General features: G+C 43.7%; 1 protein-coding gene and 1 pseudogene across 2 annotated transcripts; both read right to left on the reverse strand.

Moving 5' to 3' along the window:
- Positions 1-1054: 1054 nt before the first annotated feature.
- Positions 1055-5688, reverse strand: chgb (chromogranin B; the record flags this gene model as incomplete). Its single annotated transcript, XM_084484247.1, has 3 exons — positions 1055-1062; positions 1630-4707; positions 5640-5688. 3 exons carry the CDS (start codon positions 5686-5688, stop codon positions 1055-1057), a joined length of 3135 nt encoding a protein of 1044 aa, XP_084340373.1.
- Positions 5689-15640: 9952 nt separating this feature from the next.
- On the reverse strand, positions 15641-16768 carry LOC311364249 (annotated as a pseudogene). The gene has a single exon. The product of its transcript is annotated as an uncharacterized misc_RNA (transcript).
- Positions 16769-17607: the final 839 nt, after the last annotated feature.

The following is a 17607-nucleotide window of genomic DNA, read 5'->3' on the forward strand; positions in this document are numbered from 1 at the left end:
TTACGGTTGTTCTGAAGGCTAGATTAGAGTCGTCCTCACACTGTCTCATTCTAATCTCCAATCTCGCCCAGAGATTTCATCTCTGCTTTTTTACATAATAACGTCTGCCAGCGTCAGTGGAATAATTTCACAGAGGGACCACGCTCAGGGCTTTAATCTGCTTGGATGCTCCGCATGAGGCAGTCCTTACAGTCTTCTGTCGTGTTGTTTAAACAGGACCCCTGCAGGCATCCCCTGCTGAACTTTCTTGAAGGTTCTCATCTTTTTAGTAGTGTAAATATACATTTGAAATCATAGTGGTGTTAGCATAATTGTGATTCGTGACTGGTCTCTTGGGTTGTCGGCGAAGCTTTGAGAAATTGCTTCATGCAGTGCATTGTGCCTCTCGCTTGCTCTCTTAACTTCCACTCTTTCTTTGTGTCTCTTTCTCACTGATTTTTGGTCAGCCCTGAGGTCATGGTCATCCACCAGTGAATGTGTGTTTTGTATTGTTTACCTCCAGGGGCATTAGTGGTTCCTGGTGCATGCTTGTTTTGTCTTTGTCATCTGATTGATCGGCCCTCTGTTTCATCTTCTGGCTCAGCACCTTGACCATGTCCTCCATCTGTTCACAGAAAGAACATGGATCTAGATTAGGTTTCTGGATTGGATGAAACCAAGGTTGTTTAAAGTCTGTTTGTTGTCTACAAACATATTAAGGCACGACATGGCTTTTCAGTTAGTACTAATGAACAGGGGGGGTGATTATTTGGCATTGTGCATGTTAATTGCTAATTACACAAACAAATTAGTACATACATTCTGAATAAGGAATTTTAATTGGACCCAATTCAAATGGTCAATGCTATGAAGAGGTGGGCATAATCTTTGTATTAGAGGAAGTGGATTGCATAATTTCCCACAGACATAAAAACAACAGCAAGGACCACATGAAGTGATCCTTAATTCTGACATTTTTGATGCAGGTAACGTACCTTGTGTGAGGTTGCACTTGAGTTGTCTGACCAGGATGGATTATTGTAGCCTCTGTAAATCCCAGGGTTAGTCTTCTCTGTCAGGTACCTGTGAAACAGCACATCACACTTTGTAGTGGCTGGATAACCTAAGACTTTAAAACTTCTTGGGATAATTTCAGGGATCGTTTAGTGGCATACTAATACAAAAAAGCGTAAATGAAGAAATGTAGCTGAAAGATATACCTTGAATACAAGGGTGAACCAAAATATGCATCTATATTCATAATCATACAATGCAATATTAATAATAATAATAGTCATAGTGCCGGTACTACTGATGAATGTCAATAACAGGGAACAAAGTAACACCCAGCAATACCGTATTATAGCTACATGATATAATTATTCTAAATAATTTGGGAGGTGTCACAATATTTCCAAGTATGATATCGGCATTAGGGTGCTGTCCTTTATTTGAATCCACGAAAAATTCCAGCATTTAGGGATTGCTATTGGAAGTTAATTGTAAAACCTTGATTAATTAAACAGGCTGTTACTATGTCTGAAAAATGCTGATAAGCATGCTAAGAAAATATCTGGATATTTTTAAGGATTGTTAAAATATCTGTTATACTGTTATACTACCTCAGAGCTTCGACCCGATCTCTCTCACGAGCTGAATCCTCTTCCTCAGGCTTCTTCTCCTCTCCATTGTTCTCTGATTCACTCCTCTGTTCATCCTCCTCTTCAACTAAGTCCCCACCACGTTTCTGCAGTCGTCTTTTATGGTGGTATCGATGCAATGGTTTCCATATACGCTTTTCTCTTGCTTCCTCATCTGTTTCATGTCTTTTGTTAAAATCCCAGGACTCTTGGCTTCGATCTTCATCAGCAATCTCTTTTGCGTCCTCAGAAAGTTCCTCATCACGTTTTTGGCGTCTTTGGTGGAATCTGCCAGGTCTCCATTTCCTTTTCTCAATTCCATTGTCTAAATCCCAGGACTCTTGGCTTCTATCCTCATCAGGAATCTCTTTTGCATCCTCGGAAAGTTCCTCATCACGTTTCCCTCTTCTTTGGTGATACCTCCCGGGTTTCCACTTCCTCTTCTCAATTTCATCACCTAAATCCCAGGACTCTTGGCTTCGGTCTTCATCAGCAATCTCTTTTGCGTCCTCTGAAAGTTCCTCATCACGTTTTTGGCGTCTTTGGTGGAATCTGCCAGGTCTCCATTTCCTTTTCTCGATTCCATTGTCCAAATCCCAGGACTCTTGGCTCCGGTCTTCATCTTGCTCATTCCTTACGTCCTCAGAAAGTTCCTCATCACGTTTGCGATTTCTTAAGTAGTATCTACCACGAGGTCTCCATTTCCTTTTCTCCCTTACTTCTTCTAAATCCCAGGACTCTTGGCTTCTATCCTCATCAGGAATTTCTCTTGCGTCCTCGGAAAGTTCCTCATCACGTTTCCCTCTTCTTTGGTGAAACCTCCCGGATTTCCATTTCCTCTTCTCAATTCCATCGCCTAAATCCCAGGACTCTTGGCTTCGGTCTTCATCCGGAATTTCTCTTGCATCTTCGGAAAGTTCCTCATCACGTTTTTGTCGTCTTTGGTGGAATCTGCCAGGTCTCCATTTCCTTTTCTCGATTCCATTGTCTAAATCCCAGGACTCTTGGCTTCTATCCTCATCTGGAATTTCTCTTGCGTCCTCGGAAAGTTCCTCATCACGTTTCCCTCTTCTTTGATGAAACCTCCCGGATTTCCATTTCCTCTTCTCAATTCCATCGCCTAAATCCCAGGACTCTTGGCTTCTATCCTCATCTGGAATTTCTCTTGCGTCCTCGGAAAGTTCCTCATCACGTTTCCCTCTTCTTTGGTGAAACCTCCCGGATTTCCATTTCCTCTTCTCAATTCCATCGCCTAAATCCCAGGACTCTTGGCTTTGGTCTTCATCCAGAATTTCTCTCGCATCTTCGGAAAGTTCCTCATCACGTTTTTGTCGTCTTTGGTGGAATCTGCCAGGTCTCCATTTCCTCTTCTCAATTCCATTGCCTAAATCCCAGGACTCTTGGCTTCTATCCTCATCGGGAATTTCCCTCGCATCCTCTGAAAGTTCCTCATCACGTCTTTGTCGTCTTTGGTGGAATCTGCCAGGTCTCCATTTCCTTTTCTCGATTCCATTGTCTAAATCCCAGGACTCCTGACTGCGATCTTCATCGGGAATCTCTTTTGCGTCCTCAGAAAGTTCCTCATCACGTTTTTGTCGTCTTTGGTGGAATCTGCCAGGTTTCCATTTCCTCTTTTCAATTCCATTGTCTAAATCCCAGGACTCTTGGCTTCGGTCTTCATCTGGAATTTCTCTCGCATCTTCGGAAAGTTCCTCATCACGTTTTTGGCGTCTTTGGTGGAATCTGCCTGGTCTCCATTTCCTTTTCTCGATTCCATTGTCCAAATCCCAGGACTCTTGGCTCCGGTCTTCATCTTGCTCATTCCTTACGTCCTCAGAAAGTTCCTCATCATGTTTGCGATTTCTTAAGTAGTATCTACCACGAGGTCTCCATTTCCTTTTCTCCCTTACTTCTTCTAAATCCCAGGACTCTTGGCTTCTATCCTCATCAGGAATTTCTCTTGCGTCCTCGGAAAGTTCCTCATCACGTTTCCCTCTTCTTTGGTGAAACCTCCCGGATTTCCATTTCCTCTTCTCAATCCCATCGCCTAAATCCCAGGACTCTTGGCTTCGGTCTTCATCCGGAATTTCTCTTGCGTCCTCGGAAAGTTCCTCATCACGTTTCCCTCTTCTTTGGTGAAACCTCCCGGATTTCCATTTCCTCTTCTCAATTCCATCGCCTAAATCCCAGGACTCTTGGCTTCGGTCTTCATCCGGAATTTCTCTCGCATCTTCGGAAAGTTCCTCATCACGTTTTTGTCGTCTTTGGTGGAATCTGCCAGGTCTCCATTTCCTCTTCTCAATTCCACTGTCTAAATCCCAGGACTCTTGGCTGCGGTCTTCATCTTGTGCATCCCTCACATCCTCAGAAAGTTCCTCATCACTTTTGCGATTTCTTAAGTAGTATCTACCATGAGGTCTCCATTTCTTTTTCTCCCTTACGGTGTCTAAATCCCAGGACTCTTGGCTGCGATCTTCATCGGGACTCTCTTTTGCATCCTCAGAAAGTTCCTCATCACGTTTCCCTCTTCTTTGGTGATACCTTCCGGGTTTCCATTTCCTCTTTTCAATTCCATTGTCTAAATCCCAGGATTCTTGGCTTCGATCTTCATCAGGAATTTCTCTCGCATCCTCGGAAAGTTCCTCATCACGTCTTTGTCGTCTTTGGTGGAATCTGCCTGGTCTCCATTTCCTCTTCTCAATTCCATTGTCTAAATCCCAGGACTCTTGACTGCGTTCATATTCTGCCTCTTCTTCAGGGGTTTCCTCCCCACGCTTGCGGAACCTCCTCTTGTGGTGGTAGCGGTGGGTGGGTTTCCATCGTTTGTCTCTCTCCTCTCCGTCCTCCCCCTCGTCTGTCTCGCCGTCCTTGTGTCCTTTAGCCAACATGTTGAAGAGATCCCGCATTTCCTGGCGAGGCTGGTCCCCGGTGGTCTCTCTTTTTTCCTCCACGGACTTTAAGAACTCCTCGATGTCTTTCACGTTTTCTCGTTGGGTTTCAGGGGCCTCTGATTGTGCTGCTGGGGCCAGCTGATCCTGAGGTAGAGCCCCTTCCCCCGTGTTGCTGTTTGGTAGTTCATGTTGAACCCCTGGAACAGCCAAAGAATGGTTCTTATTATTTATCTGTGTATGATTTCTTAATTTCTGTCATTACTGTTATTGTTTTAAAATGATATACATGTATAAAATGATCATCAAATATTAGCATTGTTTTCCAATTTACTTAATAATAATAATCATGATGACATTGATTACATGATATTATCAATCATTTCATATTATATAATCTTGATTATATAATAAGAATCATGATATAATCTTAATTTCTGTAAATCAATATGAATATTTTCATGTTCTCCATATATTCGACAGATGAAAAACCAACGATCCAATATGCTGTTTGTGACTTTTGTGTCTACAGTTTTCAGTAAATAGGTGATTTAGAAACACAGTCTTTATTACAAACCTGTTTGGAGAATATACTTGCAATCCGGGTCGATAGGATGAGAGACGGTCTTTGAGAGAGCTTTGGACAGGACTTGGACCAAACATCTCTTTACCTGCAGTAAACAAACAAATGGTAACTCGAGGGAAATCAACATTCTCGGTCATCTATGAACATTGAATGGAAAACCCACCATGTCTTCATTAGGTGCCTCTCTTTCAAGTGGAAGCGCTTGATTTCCTAAAAAGATGATTGAAGAAAAACAAAAAACTATCTTTTTAGGATATAAACCAAAACGATACAGGCAAATATATTAAATATATTCGTTTTTATAGAATAAAATAATGCTGTCCTGCACGAAATCGTACACTCTCCAAAACAAATAAAAAGTTGCCGTAAAGGCGATATGGGGGAGGGGGAACAGGGCAAACGAAGTAAGAGAAATCGTGCGCAATGCAGCCCGCGCCACGCGTCCAAGATCCCTCTCCATGGTTCTGATGCGCTTCATCTCCCAACTTTACGCACCGCGCCACAGACAAGAAAACAAACCATCCAATACTTATTTTCTCAACATACCTGAGACGATGGAGGCGACGGCGACCATGACCAGAAGAAAACGATCCATGGTGGTGGAAAAAGCACCTCCGCTCGAATGGAGCAGCTCGGTGCCAAAACAACAGCAGTGGCCAAACTACTGCTGCTGCTGCTGTGTCCCTCCGGTGCTGTGAGCTGCAGTCCTCCTCTCGGTGAGCTGCAGTCCTCCTCTCTGGTGAGCTGCGCTCTGCTGTGCGCTTCGGCTCTGTGCTGAGGGTCAGAAGAGCGGAGCGCCTTATAATAAAAAAAAAGTCGTGCGCGCACGGAGAACGCGTGGGAGGAACGGGCACGCACGCAGGCTCTGGCCCCGGGGGCCGTTTTATGTCATTAGTGGTTAGTTACACCCGCAAAATAAGGATAAATGAGTTTAAAAAAGTTATTTAAAGGTCGTGTGTATTGGAAAGGAATGTGTGCATGGTTCAATTAGATGAGTGTCCAAAGTGATTAATGGCAATCAGGGATGTTATGCGTTGGGGGTTCGTTTCGTGACGTGTTTCGTGTCAATGCTTTGGTTTTGGTTAGCAAAAATAACTTTGAAAATATCGATATTTTTCTTTTTTTATTATTATTATTATTATTATTATTATTATTATTATTATTATTATTATTATTATTATTATTATTATTTATTTATTTATTTATTTTTGCAGGAAGATGACGTCATGTCCCCATTTCTCAACTTCCAGCGCGAACCTTCTTGAGTTTTGCTTTAATGGGGTTCCCTAAGGCTACTTCAGAATGTATATGCGAGCCGATCGTGGCTTTCGCTGTCTGATTAATGTTTCCCCTTTAGAGCGTCTGCTGGTATGAAGCGACCTATGGTCTGAGACGAGTATTTCATCCACACACTCATGCTATGCGTGTTGCGCAGCAGCATCCGACAGCTGAGCTACCCATATGGGAACTATTTGCTGCAGTGTTTTTTAATCCTACCCGAGGAAACCCCGATATACCCGGGATCGATAATGTCAAGGTTAAAGAACTGTTCGTTAGTCACCTCAGACATGTACGTCCATTAGTTGAATAGAAACAAACAAACAAACAGAGACTTGCCTTAAATGTAATTTTTTGGATGCAATGTAATCAGAAGGGACACTAAGGGTAAATATAATGTAAGAATAGGCTCCTTGGGAGAACGTCTTAGCAAAAGCTTAATCAAAGTACATCCACAAGTTGTGTGTCTTTTGTGTGTGTGTGTGTGTGTGTGTGTGTGTGTGTGTGTGTGTGTGTGTGTGTGTGTGTGTGTGTGCACGTGTGTGCGTTTGCATGTGTGCGAGTGTGTGTGTGTGTGTGTGTGTGTGTGTGCAAGTATTTGGGGAGGTACAGGAACCCCCTTCCCTTTAAGACACACCATTCCGCGACTAGGACATGAATTAACAATGCCCTCATCTCCATAGCAACCTGCCCAGAATGGGATGAGCTGACACACAATGTGACAGAAGGACAACTCTCACTTTCTGACTCCAACTTTGGGGCTCCACAGCAAAGGGCATTGCAACTTGTTTATATATATTTTTAATTCTGCTGAGTAATTTGAAATACTGTGTCATTTATATTCAATATTAATGTAATATTTAGTTCATCTTTATCTCCGTGGTTGTGTGGTACTTTTGAAATGAGCCTTTTTCAAATTTGTCCAGAGAAAAGCAGCTCAAAAAGGGTCCCTGATGCTGACAGTTGAGAGGAACCGCGTCACATTGTTTCACTGTTATATACACATGAATATATACATGGAAACATCCGCCTCCTCATTCATCTGCAAACAAACAACGATCCACAGAACACCAGAGGGAGTCTGACTGCATTGTTGTTGTTTTGTCGGTGTATCAACCTATCCACATCATTTCCCATACAGCGAGCACACCCTTTCTACGGGGCGATGTGCGGCCTTGGTGCATCACGTCTGTGTAAACCAAGCTCCGGCGAACAGGCAGGTCCCCCTGCAGCACAAAAGCTCACGTCCATTTCACTGCTCCCCCTGCAGTGATCAATGCACCCAGGCGCGCCGTGCACTTTCACCCCTTGGCTGGCAAGTAAGAAGTCCGAAGAACAGCGGGGTTGTCTTGCACCAGAGTGTCTCCCTGTGATGGCACGACGCAGCGTCGATCGACATGAACCGGTGCTTCCAAAACAGTTTTGGAAGCACCCGGTGTCTCTAGTGCAGAACGTAGATTTCTCCCATGAGCAGCCAGGGTCATGCCTCAATGTTCCCCTCTGCCTTACCCCTCACCCACACAGAAACACACACACCTCCCCCCAAAGGAGGAAGACATTAGCGTGTGATTGTGTGTGTGTCTGTGTGTGTCTGTGTGTGTGTGTGTGTGTGTGTCTGATGCTTAATGTCCCACCTTGAAATTGAACCATCCAGGAATAGGATTTCAAAATCAGTGAAGCAATAAATGATATAGGCTCCCAGCTCTAAATGTGTATATGTGTGTGCGTGAGTGCGTCTGTGCGTGCGTGTGCGAATATGCCCGTGTGCTTGTGCGTGATCGGGTGTGTGTGCGGATTCAAGTATGTGTGTGTATTTATGAATATATATTTGTACCTACGAACTCATCGGATTGCGGATATGATTAATAATGCCACGAGGAGTTAATACTGGAGTTTAAAACGGCAGCGGGACCAGAGAATGAGCGGCAGAGTTCCCAGTGTTCAGACAGCTTCCGTTTGTCATCATGCACCTCTGAGAGTCGACCCCCTACTGCGATGCTGGTTTTTTCGTCCGACTGCATTTGCATGAACCGACAAAAATAAAAAGGGGGGGAAAGGGGGACGAGCGCTTGAAGATGAGCACGATTCAAGCCGCAGTATCAAAGCTGGGGGGGCCCACGCTTTGATGTTGGTGGGGGTGACGATCTGTAGGCTGCAGACCAGAAAGGGGTGGTTGGGTGGGGGGGGGGGCGATGTTTTTCTGAGAGTGTTCCCTAGAACAATGAGCTTAGCGTTTTGCATACAGCTATCTTGGGTCCAGTGGTTGGGTATTCTGTAAGGGACTGACTGACTGACTGCGATAAATTTCCTCAGTTTACTTTTTGAATGATTAAGTCATTTAGCCGACGCTTTCATCCAAAGCCACTTGGTATTGAATGTGTCTCTCCATGTGAGCTGGCTGGGAGGGCATGAAGCATGTTGTTCTAGAATGCCTACTATAGGTACACTGTTGTCATTGGGGATCGAACCCAGTACCTTTTGGCTGGGAGTCCAACAACATCATAGCCATAACACTATCCCGCCCCTATGTTAAGTTAAGACCTATGGAAGAGTTTAGGTTTAGTGGAAATGTCTTTGGATTAATAACTAATACACAAATGTCCCTAATTAATAAAAAAACAATAATAAAACTGCATGTGTTTGCTCTCATATGTATTATGAATATGACAACTATGGTGTTCCAAACTTAAGGTCCCTTCTATTATCCTAATCCCTGGCAAGATATTCAAGACCTAATGATTTTGTCTTAACCAAAATAAAAAAGAGTTTCATCTGCTTTTGCGGTCAAAATAGTCAAAAAAGCAGTGATGGAGAATACAGGGCAAACACGTCTGGACAACACAAATGGGTGCAGGTGTAATTTCAAAGGCTGCTGCTCACTTATGCATTCAGCGTGACGCCAGTGCTTTGAATGGGATGTGTTTGGATCCATGTGGCAGCACACACTGGATGCTGCTGCCGCTGCTCTCACGATCAATACCATCCACACAGAATCGTGTGATAATAGTCATAATGGTGTTCCGCTCCATTGTGGCATTCGGTTGAATGAAACACTAGACACTGACTCTGCAGAATGGAAGGGGCTCATAACAGCTCTGGTAATGATTATTTCAAACGCATGAGAATAGTATTCTCTTGGTCCCTCTGTGGCAAAGCAGGCAATTGCTAATTACCACCCGCACATAATAATTCAAATATTCTCTTGCAGAACCACAAAGCAGTCCTCTGTTTGTCTTGTTGTGGATTAGAGCACAATGCCAGTGCATAATTGAATCTATAATTGATCCATAAGAAACAGATGGAATAATCTGAATGTGATTGAATGGGAAGGCAGTTTTGTTTGTGTGTGTGTGTGTGTGTGTGTGTGTGTGTGTGTGTGTGTGTTTGTGTGTTCTTTCAAAGTACTTTAAAGGGGACTGAAAATCCATGCTTCATATTGTCATTTTTAGGAAGTAAACTACCAAGTTCAGTTCATGTTCAGTTTGTCACAATTTCTCTGTGGAACACCATTTCACTTCAGAATCTTTTGGCAGCTTCTAAAATTTAGTCTAAGAAACAGACTCCTGACTGTGGTTCAACTGCACCAACTGTTTTTATCTGGAAGAAACTTCCAGAACATCTGAGGTCAGCCTCATCACAATATTATTTCAAATCAGTGCTCAAAACTGCTCTGTTCGCCACAGCCTTTTATTGTATGTATGTCTAGTTTATTCATGTATGTCTGTGCTTGCATGTTTAGACAAAATAGACAAAATACAACATGCAATATCGAAATCTCAGATGAAGTGAAATTGTATGTGTGTCACAGAGGTGTATCTCATGATGTGAATTACAACCACTGGCATGCCTACAGACACAATTAAGACAATTAAGAAACAATTAAGTTAATAAGGTCCACCTTTGTGTACCCCTACTATAACACATCTGTGATAACGGCCCATGTGTTAACCCAGGGAGTCATCTCATGGAAACCAATCTACTAGAGATGTTAGAGCTTGGTTCTGCTTTAAAAAAAATCAAAATGTTGTGTCAACACTATATAAAGTCTCTGGAAGTTGTCTGTGGAATATATAATAGTGGAACTGTCTTCCTTTAATAATATAAACATCTCTAGAGGATCATGATCTCATTCAGCTTTCCTGATTTACTTTAGAAGATATCAAATTATTAACAGTCACAAAGTTACCTTTGTGACTTATAATAGTTAGATATAATAGTTAGATATCTTCTTGCTAGTGCCTTCCACTCATTTGTAGTGTGCCATGTCACAAGGAATTTCAGTGTTCAGAATAACCCTGGGTTATATTGTGCATATGACAGATAAAACACTTTGACTCTGACTCGTGTTGAAACAAGCACGCAATGTGCTTTGTTTGGTATTTGTTCAACATTTCATTATTACTTCTTGCGGCCGTTCATCTATGTTGCGTGTATTACTATTGTTTTGTGTGAAAACATTTAAATAGGCTTGTGCTCAGTTTAAATAAATAGTAATGTTTTTAGTTTGTGTAGTGTGGATGGGTTTATAAGCAAGGAGCCTTTTACCCTTCAGAATCGATCTGTATAGCTCATTCCAACAACGATAAACAGGCTAGCTTGCGGAGGTTTTACTAGGTGATAATCAAGTGCTTACGCTACATTTCTCTAGCAGTGATTAAGAAAATAATACATCTACTCTGCCTCTGTTAATGGATCGGGCTGCTTCTCGTTAATATTTAAAGATGGTAGACCTTATAAAATAATTGTTATCAGTCAAGGGGGGTGCTATTGATTAGTATTGGTCTTTATGGTATTACATTTTACATGAAGAGGCTTATAGCACTGAATGGGTTTCCTCCCTGGAGATTTTCATTAAACATTGGTTGCAGTAAACAACCGTCTTCTGGGCAGATGCACAGAATGCCAGTAGAGTACATAAAAATTAACAACCAAATCTGTAGCGGTTGACTCACAAATAATGCAAACCATAATCCCTCTATGTTGGATTCTGTGATATCATTGCCCTCATGTTATATGCCTTTTTCATGAATGTAAATGTAGACTTGTGTGTATAGTTTCTTGTTTAAATACTTTCCTTTCTTTCTCTCAATCCTTCATTTCCCCCCCCCCCCCCCCCACCCCCTCTTTCTTTGAATTTCAAACGTATACATTTTTAATTTGCACGGCATTACCTTAGTCTTAATTTATGTTGCCGCCTGCAAACACACACACACATATATCTATGATTCGTGAAAAATAAAAAACCTCTGTCTAAAACTGCCAAATCACACACAGTCATCATAAATTACGTTCTACTCCAATTGTTTTGCACAATTAATGCCCTTTTGCCCAAATTGATTGCATACAGACTGTTTGATTAAGGAGGGCTTCTGTATGCTCTCCCAGCCCTCCATCCCTAAGACGTCAGTTGTTATGCATCTAAAGATGCAGCCTTTTTCTTAAGGACTGGGGGAATGAATGTGCAGGTGTGGCTTTCTTCCGTTATCTAACTTTTCCTCTCGGGACATGATGCCTTTCAGTGCATGTGCAGACAAAGTCAAATGCTTTCTTGATACAAATCTTCTGTGATGAGGACATCATTACTCAGCCCCCCGGCAGCTGTCTGCGTGTCAATGTTACATTAGACGGGGTCGTTCCAATCGATGAGCAGGACTCCCTGTGTAGTATGTGGGCTGTGTTATGTCATTTTGCTCCACCGGTGGCTTTTGATTAAAAGAGAAACCAGAACACTAACATTTGCAGTCTGTTGAATATTGGTAGTCAGTTCATCTTGTGATGGTGCTATCTTTAAACATGTATTATTCTTGGTGAATACATGTACAATCTATATGGTTAGCACACAGTGGATAAAGGAGTGCATTTATAACATCCAGTTGAGAGAGCCAAAAAGGAAATGCATGGTTTGAAGTAGGGAAGAAAGCCCCTGTGCTGTTTGATAAATCACTATAAGGCCTGCTGGGATCACCACACTGACATCACACTAAATGTCTTTTGTCAAGACCAATCGAAATCGTGATACAAAGTGGATCCACTCTAATCCACTCTGACTGTGCCTGAGGAGAAATTGATAGTTGTGTGTGTTTGCTATTGAAAAGGTCTGGCCCTTTTAATGAGATGTGTGTTTGATAACAAGATCATCTTAAGCCAGAGGCGCTGGTAAAGCGAGAACGCCTAGCTTCCCCTCAGGCTTAGTCAAGCTCCGTTAGTTTGAGGAATATTCAGCAGCACCCCTTCACTCTTCATTTACTGAAATGTTAAAAAATTAATTGATACCATGGTGTTTTTCTTTACACCAATCCACACGTCAATTTCAAATAGTTAAATTGTTATTTTATGTGAATGTTATTTTATATTAACTTGGTTTTATTGATCATCTGTCATCAATCATTCCACACTGCGACACATGGCTTTGGATAAAAAGTATATAATATATGACCTGACTTGCTGCTTGTGTGACTGCTGTTCTTCTTTCACATTTTTCCATCCCATAGCAATAGATTTGTTTCACAGAGGCATCACCAATCACCGCACCTCTCATTTGACCCTGGGAGGAAAATTAAACATGACTTTAGAGGTTGTGTTATCCTGATCAAACAAGTGAACACTGTATAACCAAATATAATGAGTATTGTTGTCAGTTTCGATTGAGGTTTCTTCCGAACATTGTTGTATATAGGCCCTATGTTTATCAGTTATTATTCTAATGTAAATGTTGCAATGCTAAAATAATAATATAGAGAAAAAAATACGTTTCAGATTTCAGATCACAAAACTAGGTCTTAATGGCTAGTCACCAGCAACATTTTGTGTTTCAATAATAATATAGAATATTGGCACAAAATCATCACAGGTTAATACGTATGGGGTTGTTCAAATAATGGCGTATAGATAAGAAAGCCAGACACGCATTTGTGGAGAAATAAGAATGGAAAAATACAAGGGAAAAGGGTTACTTTGAAACTGTTACATTATTCGAAGGACGTGTTGTTCACTTTGTCACCACTGGGGGCCGCCATTGGATGGGATTTGGATATGATTTATATAATTTTTTCTGTATTTATTTTACTGTATTTTTCTGGTATAGCTATAGGCTACAAAGATTTCAACACTATTATAACATGTTATATTTTCGTTGGACAGTATAGCAGGCCCTATTTCTAGAATAGGACACACTGTTCCTTGTGGTGTCGTTTTCGCTCGACAAGTATCTCGCTCTTTTCTCCTAGATCCTCTGATCGTCATAGTTCGTTTTGAACGACTTTCATTTTCTCCTTATTTTCCCCTTCACCACTATCGCTTCCCTTAAATACACTGAGTAGGTCTCCTCCTAGCTCATCAACAGGGCGAATTGCTGTCTCATCAGCACGAAGGCCTGAACAACCATTTTTCGCTTGGACTTTTTGGCCTCACGGGAAGAATGAGGTCAGCCCATTATACTCAGGTTAACATTGTAGAGCGTCATGAACAATACTGGGCCAGTCATTTCCAGGTGTTGTGCTGCTCATTGTAAATCATGCTGGGGGCACCCGGCGTCGTCATCACTCCAGTGAAAGATGGAAGTGAGTGTTCTGTTTTATTGCCGTTATCTACGTTAAATATTCGTCGCAACATAGTTGAGGTGGTGATTAATAGTAGGCCTGTTCCTGCAATACCGGAGGCTGCAGTTTCAGGACCACAGTTCAAGGACCCTATTTTGGCATCATAGGAAAGCAAAGTATTTGATAATAAAAAATAAAAAAAAAGAGGTGCTAGAACTGCGGGCATATGAGTGTGTTGCTGAAACTGAAGTATTGCAGTATTGCAGCAGTATGATCCTGCAGTATTGCAGGATAATACTACTCGGTGACCTTACGTAAGGAAAGCCTCATAAGACCGTCCAGGTGTATTGTGTTTTTTACCACTACGGTACACGGTGGTGTGTGTATATATATATATATATATATACATACATATACACACACCACCGTGTACCGTTAACCTGTGCACTACAGTACACAGTGGTGTCTGTGTGTATATATATATATTGAAATTGAAATCTTTATTGTCCACTGCCGTGGAAATTCATCTTTGGCCTCATACAAGATAAAAACAGACATGGTGGTCATTCACAATAGGATACACAAAAACACACAAGACACAGGACACACAAGAGCTTCCCACACCTTTCCCGTCTGTTAAGAAGCATAAAAAGATCCAGGTGAATAAATAAATAAATTAATAAATAAGAGTAAAATAAGTAGTCAATAATGAAGAAAAATAAAATAAATAAACAGCTCTCAATATCAAAGTCACCTGATCCTGATTGATTCGTTAATTTGGTTTAATTTGGTTTAGCAGGACAATTGATGTAGGTACAAAGGATTTCTTAAAAATGTTTCTTGTTGATACAGGGACCCTGAATCTCCTTTCTGATGGAAGTCTTTCAAATGCATGATTTAGAGGGTGTAAAGGATCCTGGGCTATCTGTGAGGCTTTCCTCCTAGTCTGAGTCATGTAAATTTCTCCTAGCTGCCTCTGGGGGTTCAGTATGATTTTGCTAGCTGTGTTTATAATTTTTGTAAGTTTACTTTTGCTTTTGGCCCCCAGGTTCCCATACCAACATGTGATGTTGTATGAGATTATGCTTTCCAGCAGACTGGTGTAGACCGTCTTCAGCACTTTCCTACTGACCTCAAAGCTGTTAAGTCTCCTTAAGAGAAACAGTCTCTGGGTTGCTTTCTTGAAAATGTGGTCAGTGTGTTCAATAAAATTCAAATTCCTATCTAAGATGATACCAAGATATTTAAAACTACTGACTATCTCAACATCTTGGCCTCCTTTTTTAACTGGCTGACATGTAGGTTGTCCAGCCTTGGCCCTCACAACAAGTTCTTTGGTCTTAGTGAAATTTAGGAGGAGGGCGCTCTCCTCACACCAGGCCACAAGGCCTGGTGTGATATATATATATATATATACCACTGTGTACCGTACTGCACAGGTTAACATATATATAGTGGCGAGCAGCACGGGAAGGACGAGACGGGAGCCCAGGTTCAGCAGTCAATCAACTCACGCACCCCATACACCGCTCTGCTACGGGAGTTGCCTTTATTTGAACACACCCTGACACACAGAAACACGGCACACCTGACCAACACGAACAACACTCTCACTCACGGTGTCGGACTAAATAACTAAAGTGTCCTAAACACAATTGTCCCAGGATCCCTTGCGGCACCTGGAACACGGCGACCACGCCCACGGTCGCCGCACAGCCCCCACCGTAGGGGTCAGACGTCCCGACGACCCCAACACCCAACCCGAGTGTTCAGGGGGCCGGCGTCGCCGCCGCGGCCCCTGCTGGTGGCGGTCCCGTTGCCGCACAGCCTTGCTCCCGGGTTGGGAAGTCCGTCTCCAGCAGCGGTCGGCAGAGGCCCTCCTCTGCCGAACCCCAGAGTCAGCAGTAGCCCGGGGGGTGTGGTCGGGGACCACCTCCATCGGGGCCCCCACCAGGTTCTGCTGTAGGGGGGGGGGGGGGGGGGGGCGCTGGAGCGCTGTTCGGGGACCCCATCCCCCACTGTCCTCCGTCTGGTCCGTCTGGCCCGTCGACGGCCACGCCGGCGGCTGGGACGAGGATGGGTGGCCCGCTGCCCCGTCCCCCCCGCAGTCCTGCAGACCAGCCCCAGCTGCCGACAATGTTGCGGCTCGAGGTCGGCCCTGTCGTGCAAGCCATAGCGCATGGGCCGCCTCAGCCGTCTCCCGACCCTCCTCACCGTCGGTACGCCGGACGGTGTGATCGAGATGCCGCGGACGGCTGCTGGCTGGAGAACTCCACCTCAGCCCGCTCTGTCTCGTCTAGAGACACATCTGGGGCCCGGTGAGGCGGACATGCTGCAGCAGCCAGCTCCGGCACCAGTCCCCGCAGGAAAGCCTCGAGCGCCAGGTCCTCCCGGACAGCCGCTGGGTATGCAGCTGGGTAGCCGCGTCGGGTCAACAGCTGGACATCAGCGGCGTAGACCCCCAGACTCTCCTCCTCCTGGCGGCGGCGAGTAGTCAGCCACGCCCCGGCTCTGGTCACTGAAGACCGGCTCGCCGAACCGCCTCTCCAGTGCCCTGGTCAGGGCCTGAAGGTCTCGCTGGTCGGCTTGGTCCGGGTCAAACAGCACCCGTGCTGCCGTCCCCTCCAACGCCAGGAGGAGGTGGACGACCGCCTCTCTGGCCCCCCAGCCGTAGTGCCACTCTACCAGCCTGAACCGGGCCAGGTATGGCTCCAGCTGCGTAGCGCCGGAGAAGTTGGGCAGCTTCACCGCCGGCCTTGCCACCAGGGGGCGGTAGGCAGCTTCCAGTTCTCCGTCCGCGGCCACTGGGGGGGGCGCTGTATTTGTGTAGGCTACTTCATGATGTGAGCCATGGTGCATATATAAACACATTAAATAAGGACTCATACATATGTAATTTATCCTTGCACGCCCTTCTGTGATGGATAAATACAGATATTGATAATAAAAAAAATGTATTTATCCATCACAGAAGGGCGTGATGGACGGAGTTTTCTTATTTCATCACAAGGCTTTACCAGGAAAATATGCAATAACATGCAGTTTATACATTCTTTATCATGCTGTAGTCCCTAATTAGACCATAGTATTTGATGTTTTGGTAACCCGATGGTTCCGAAACGGTGTACCGCTACCGCCCCCTGGCGGCGGGCGAATCCTTTTTTCGTAGGATGGTAGGGGAAAGTACAGCCTTTTTCGGTGAAAACTGTGGTGTATTTTCTACAATTGACTGACTGCGGCTTCATTCATCTGTGGTAGCCGACTAAAAATTACCATCATGCCTTTACTTTGGTAATAATTTGGACATAATAGTTTCATTAAAAAGGTTCTGTTAAGCGGAATGCAAGTTAGGACCAACACATCTCTCGTCACCTCAGGGAGCCTTAATGGACTCTGTGTTGACTGTTCTGTTAATTGTACTGCTGCTAATGTTATAAGCCTATTTGCTGGTTGGGAAAACTTGGAGCCTAATTGTTAGAGGTTGTTGTCAATGTTACTCCACTGCAGTGTAGCCTACAACAGTCGGGTTACATTTCTCGCTGCTTTCCATACCTATATCCCTCTGTGTAATTGTGTGACCTGCACTGCACACAGCTGGGCAAAATCGTGCCGTTTTATTCGATGCATAAGTCTGCTTATGTACTCTTTAATAGGACGCACTTAACACTGTTGGATTGAGTTCGTTTACTTCTGTTGGT

Source organism: Micromesistius poutassou, assembly GCF_964030765.1.
Source record: "Micromesistius poutassou genome assembly, chromosome: 19".
Classification (NCBI taxonomy): Eukaryota; Metazoa; Chordata; class Actinopteri; order Gadiformes; family Gadidae; genus Micromesistius; species Micromesistius poutassou.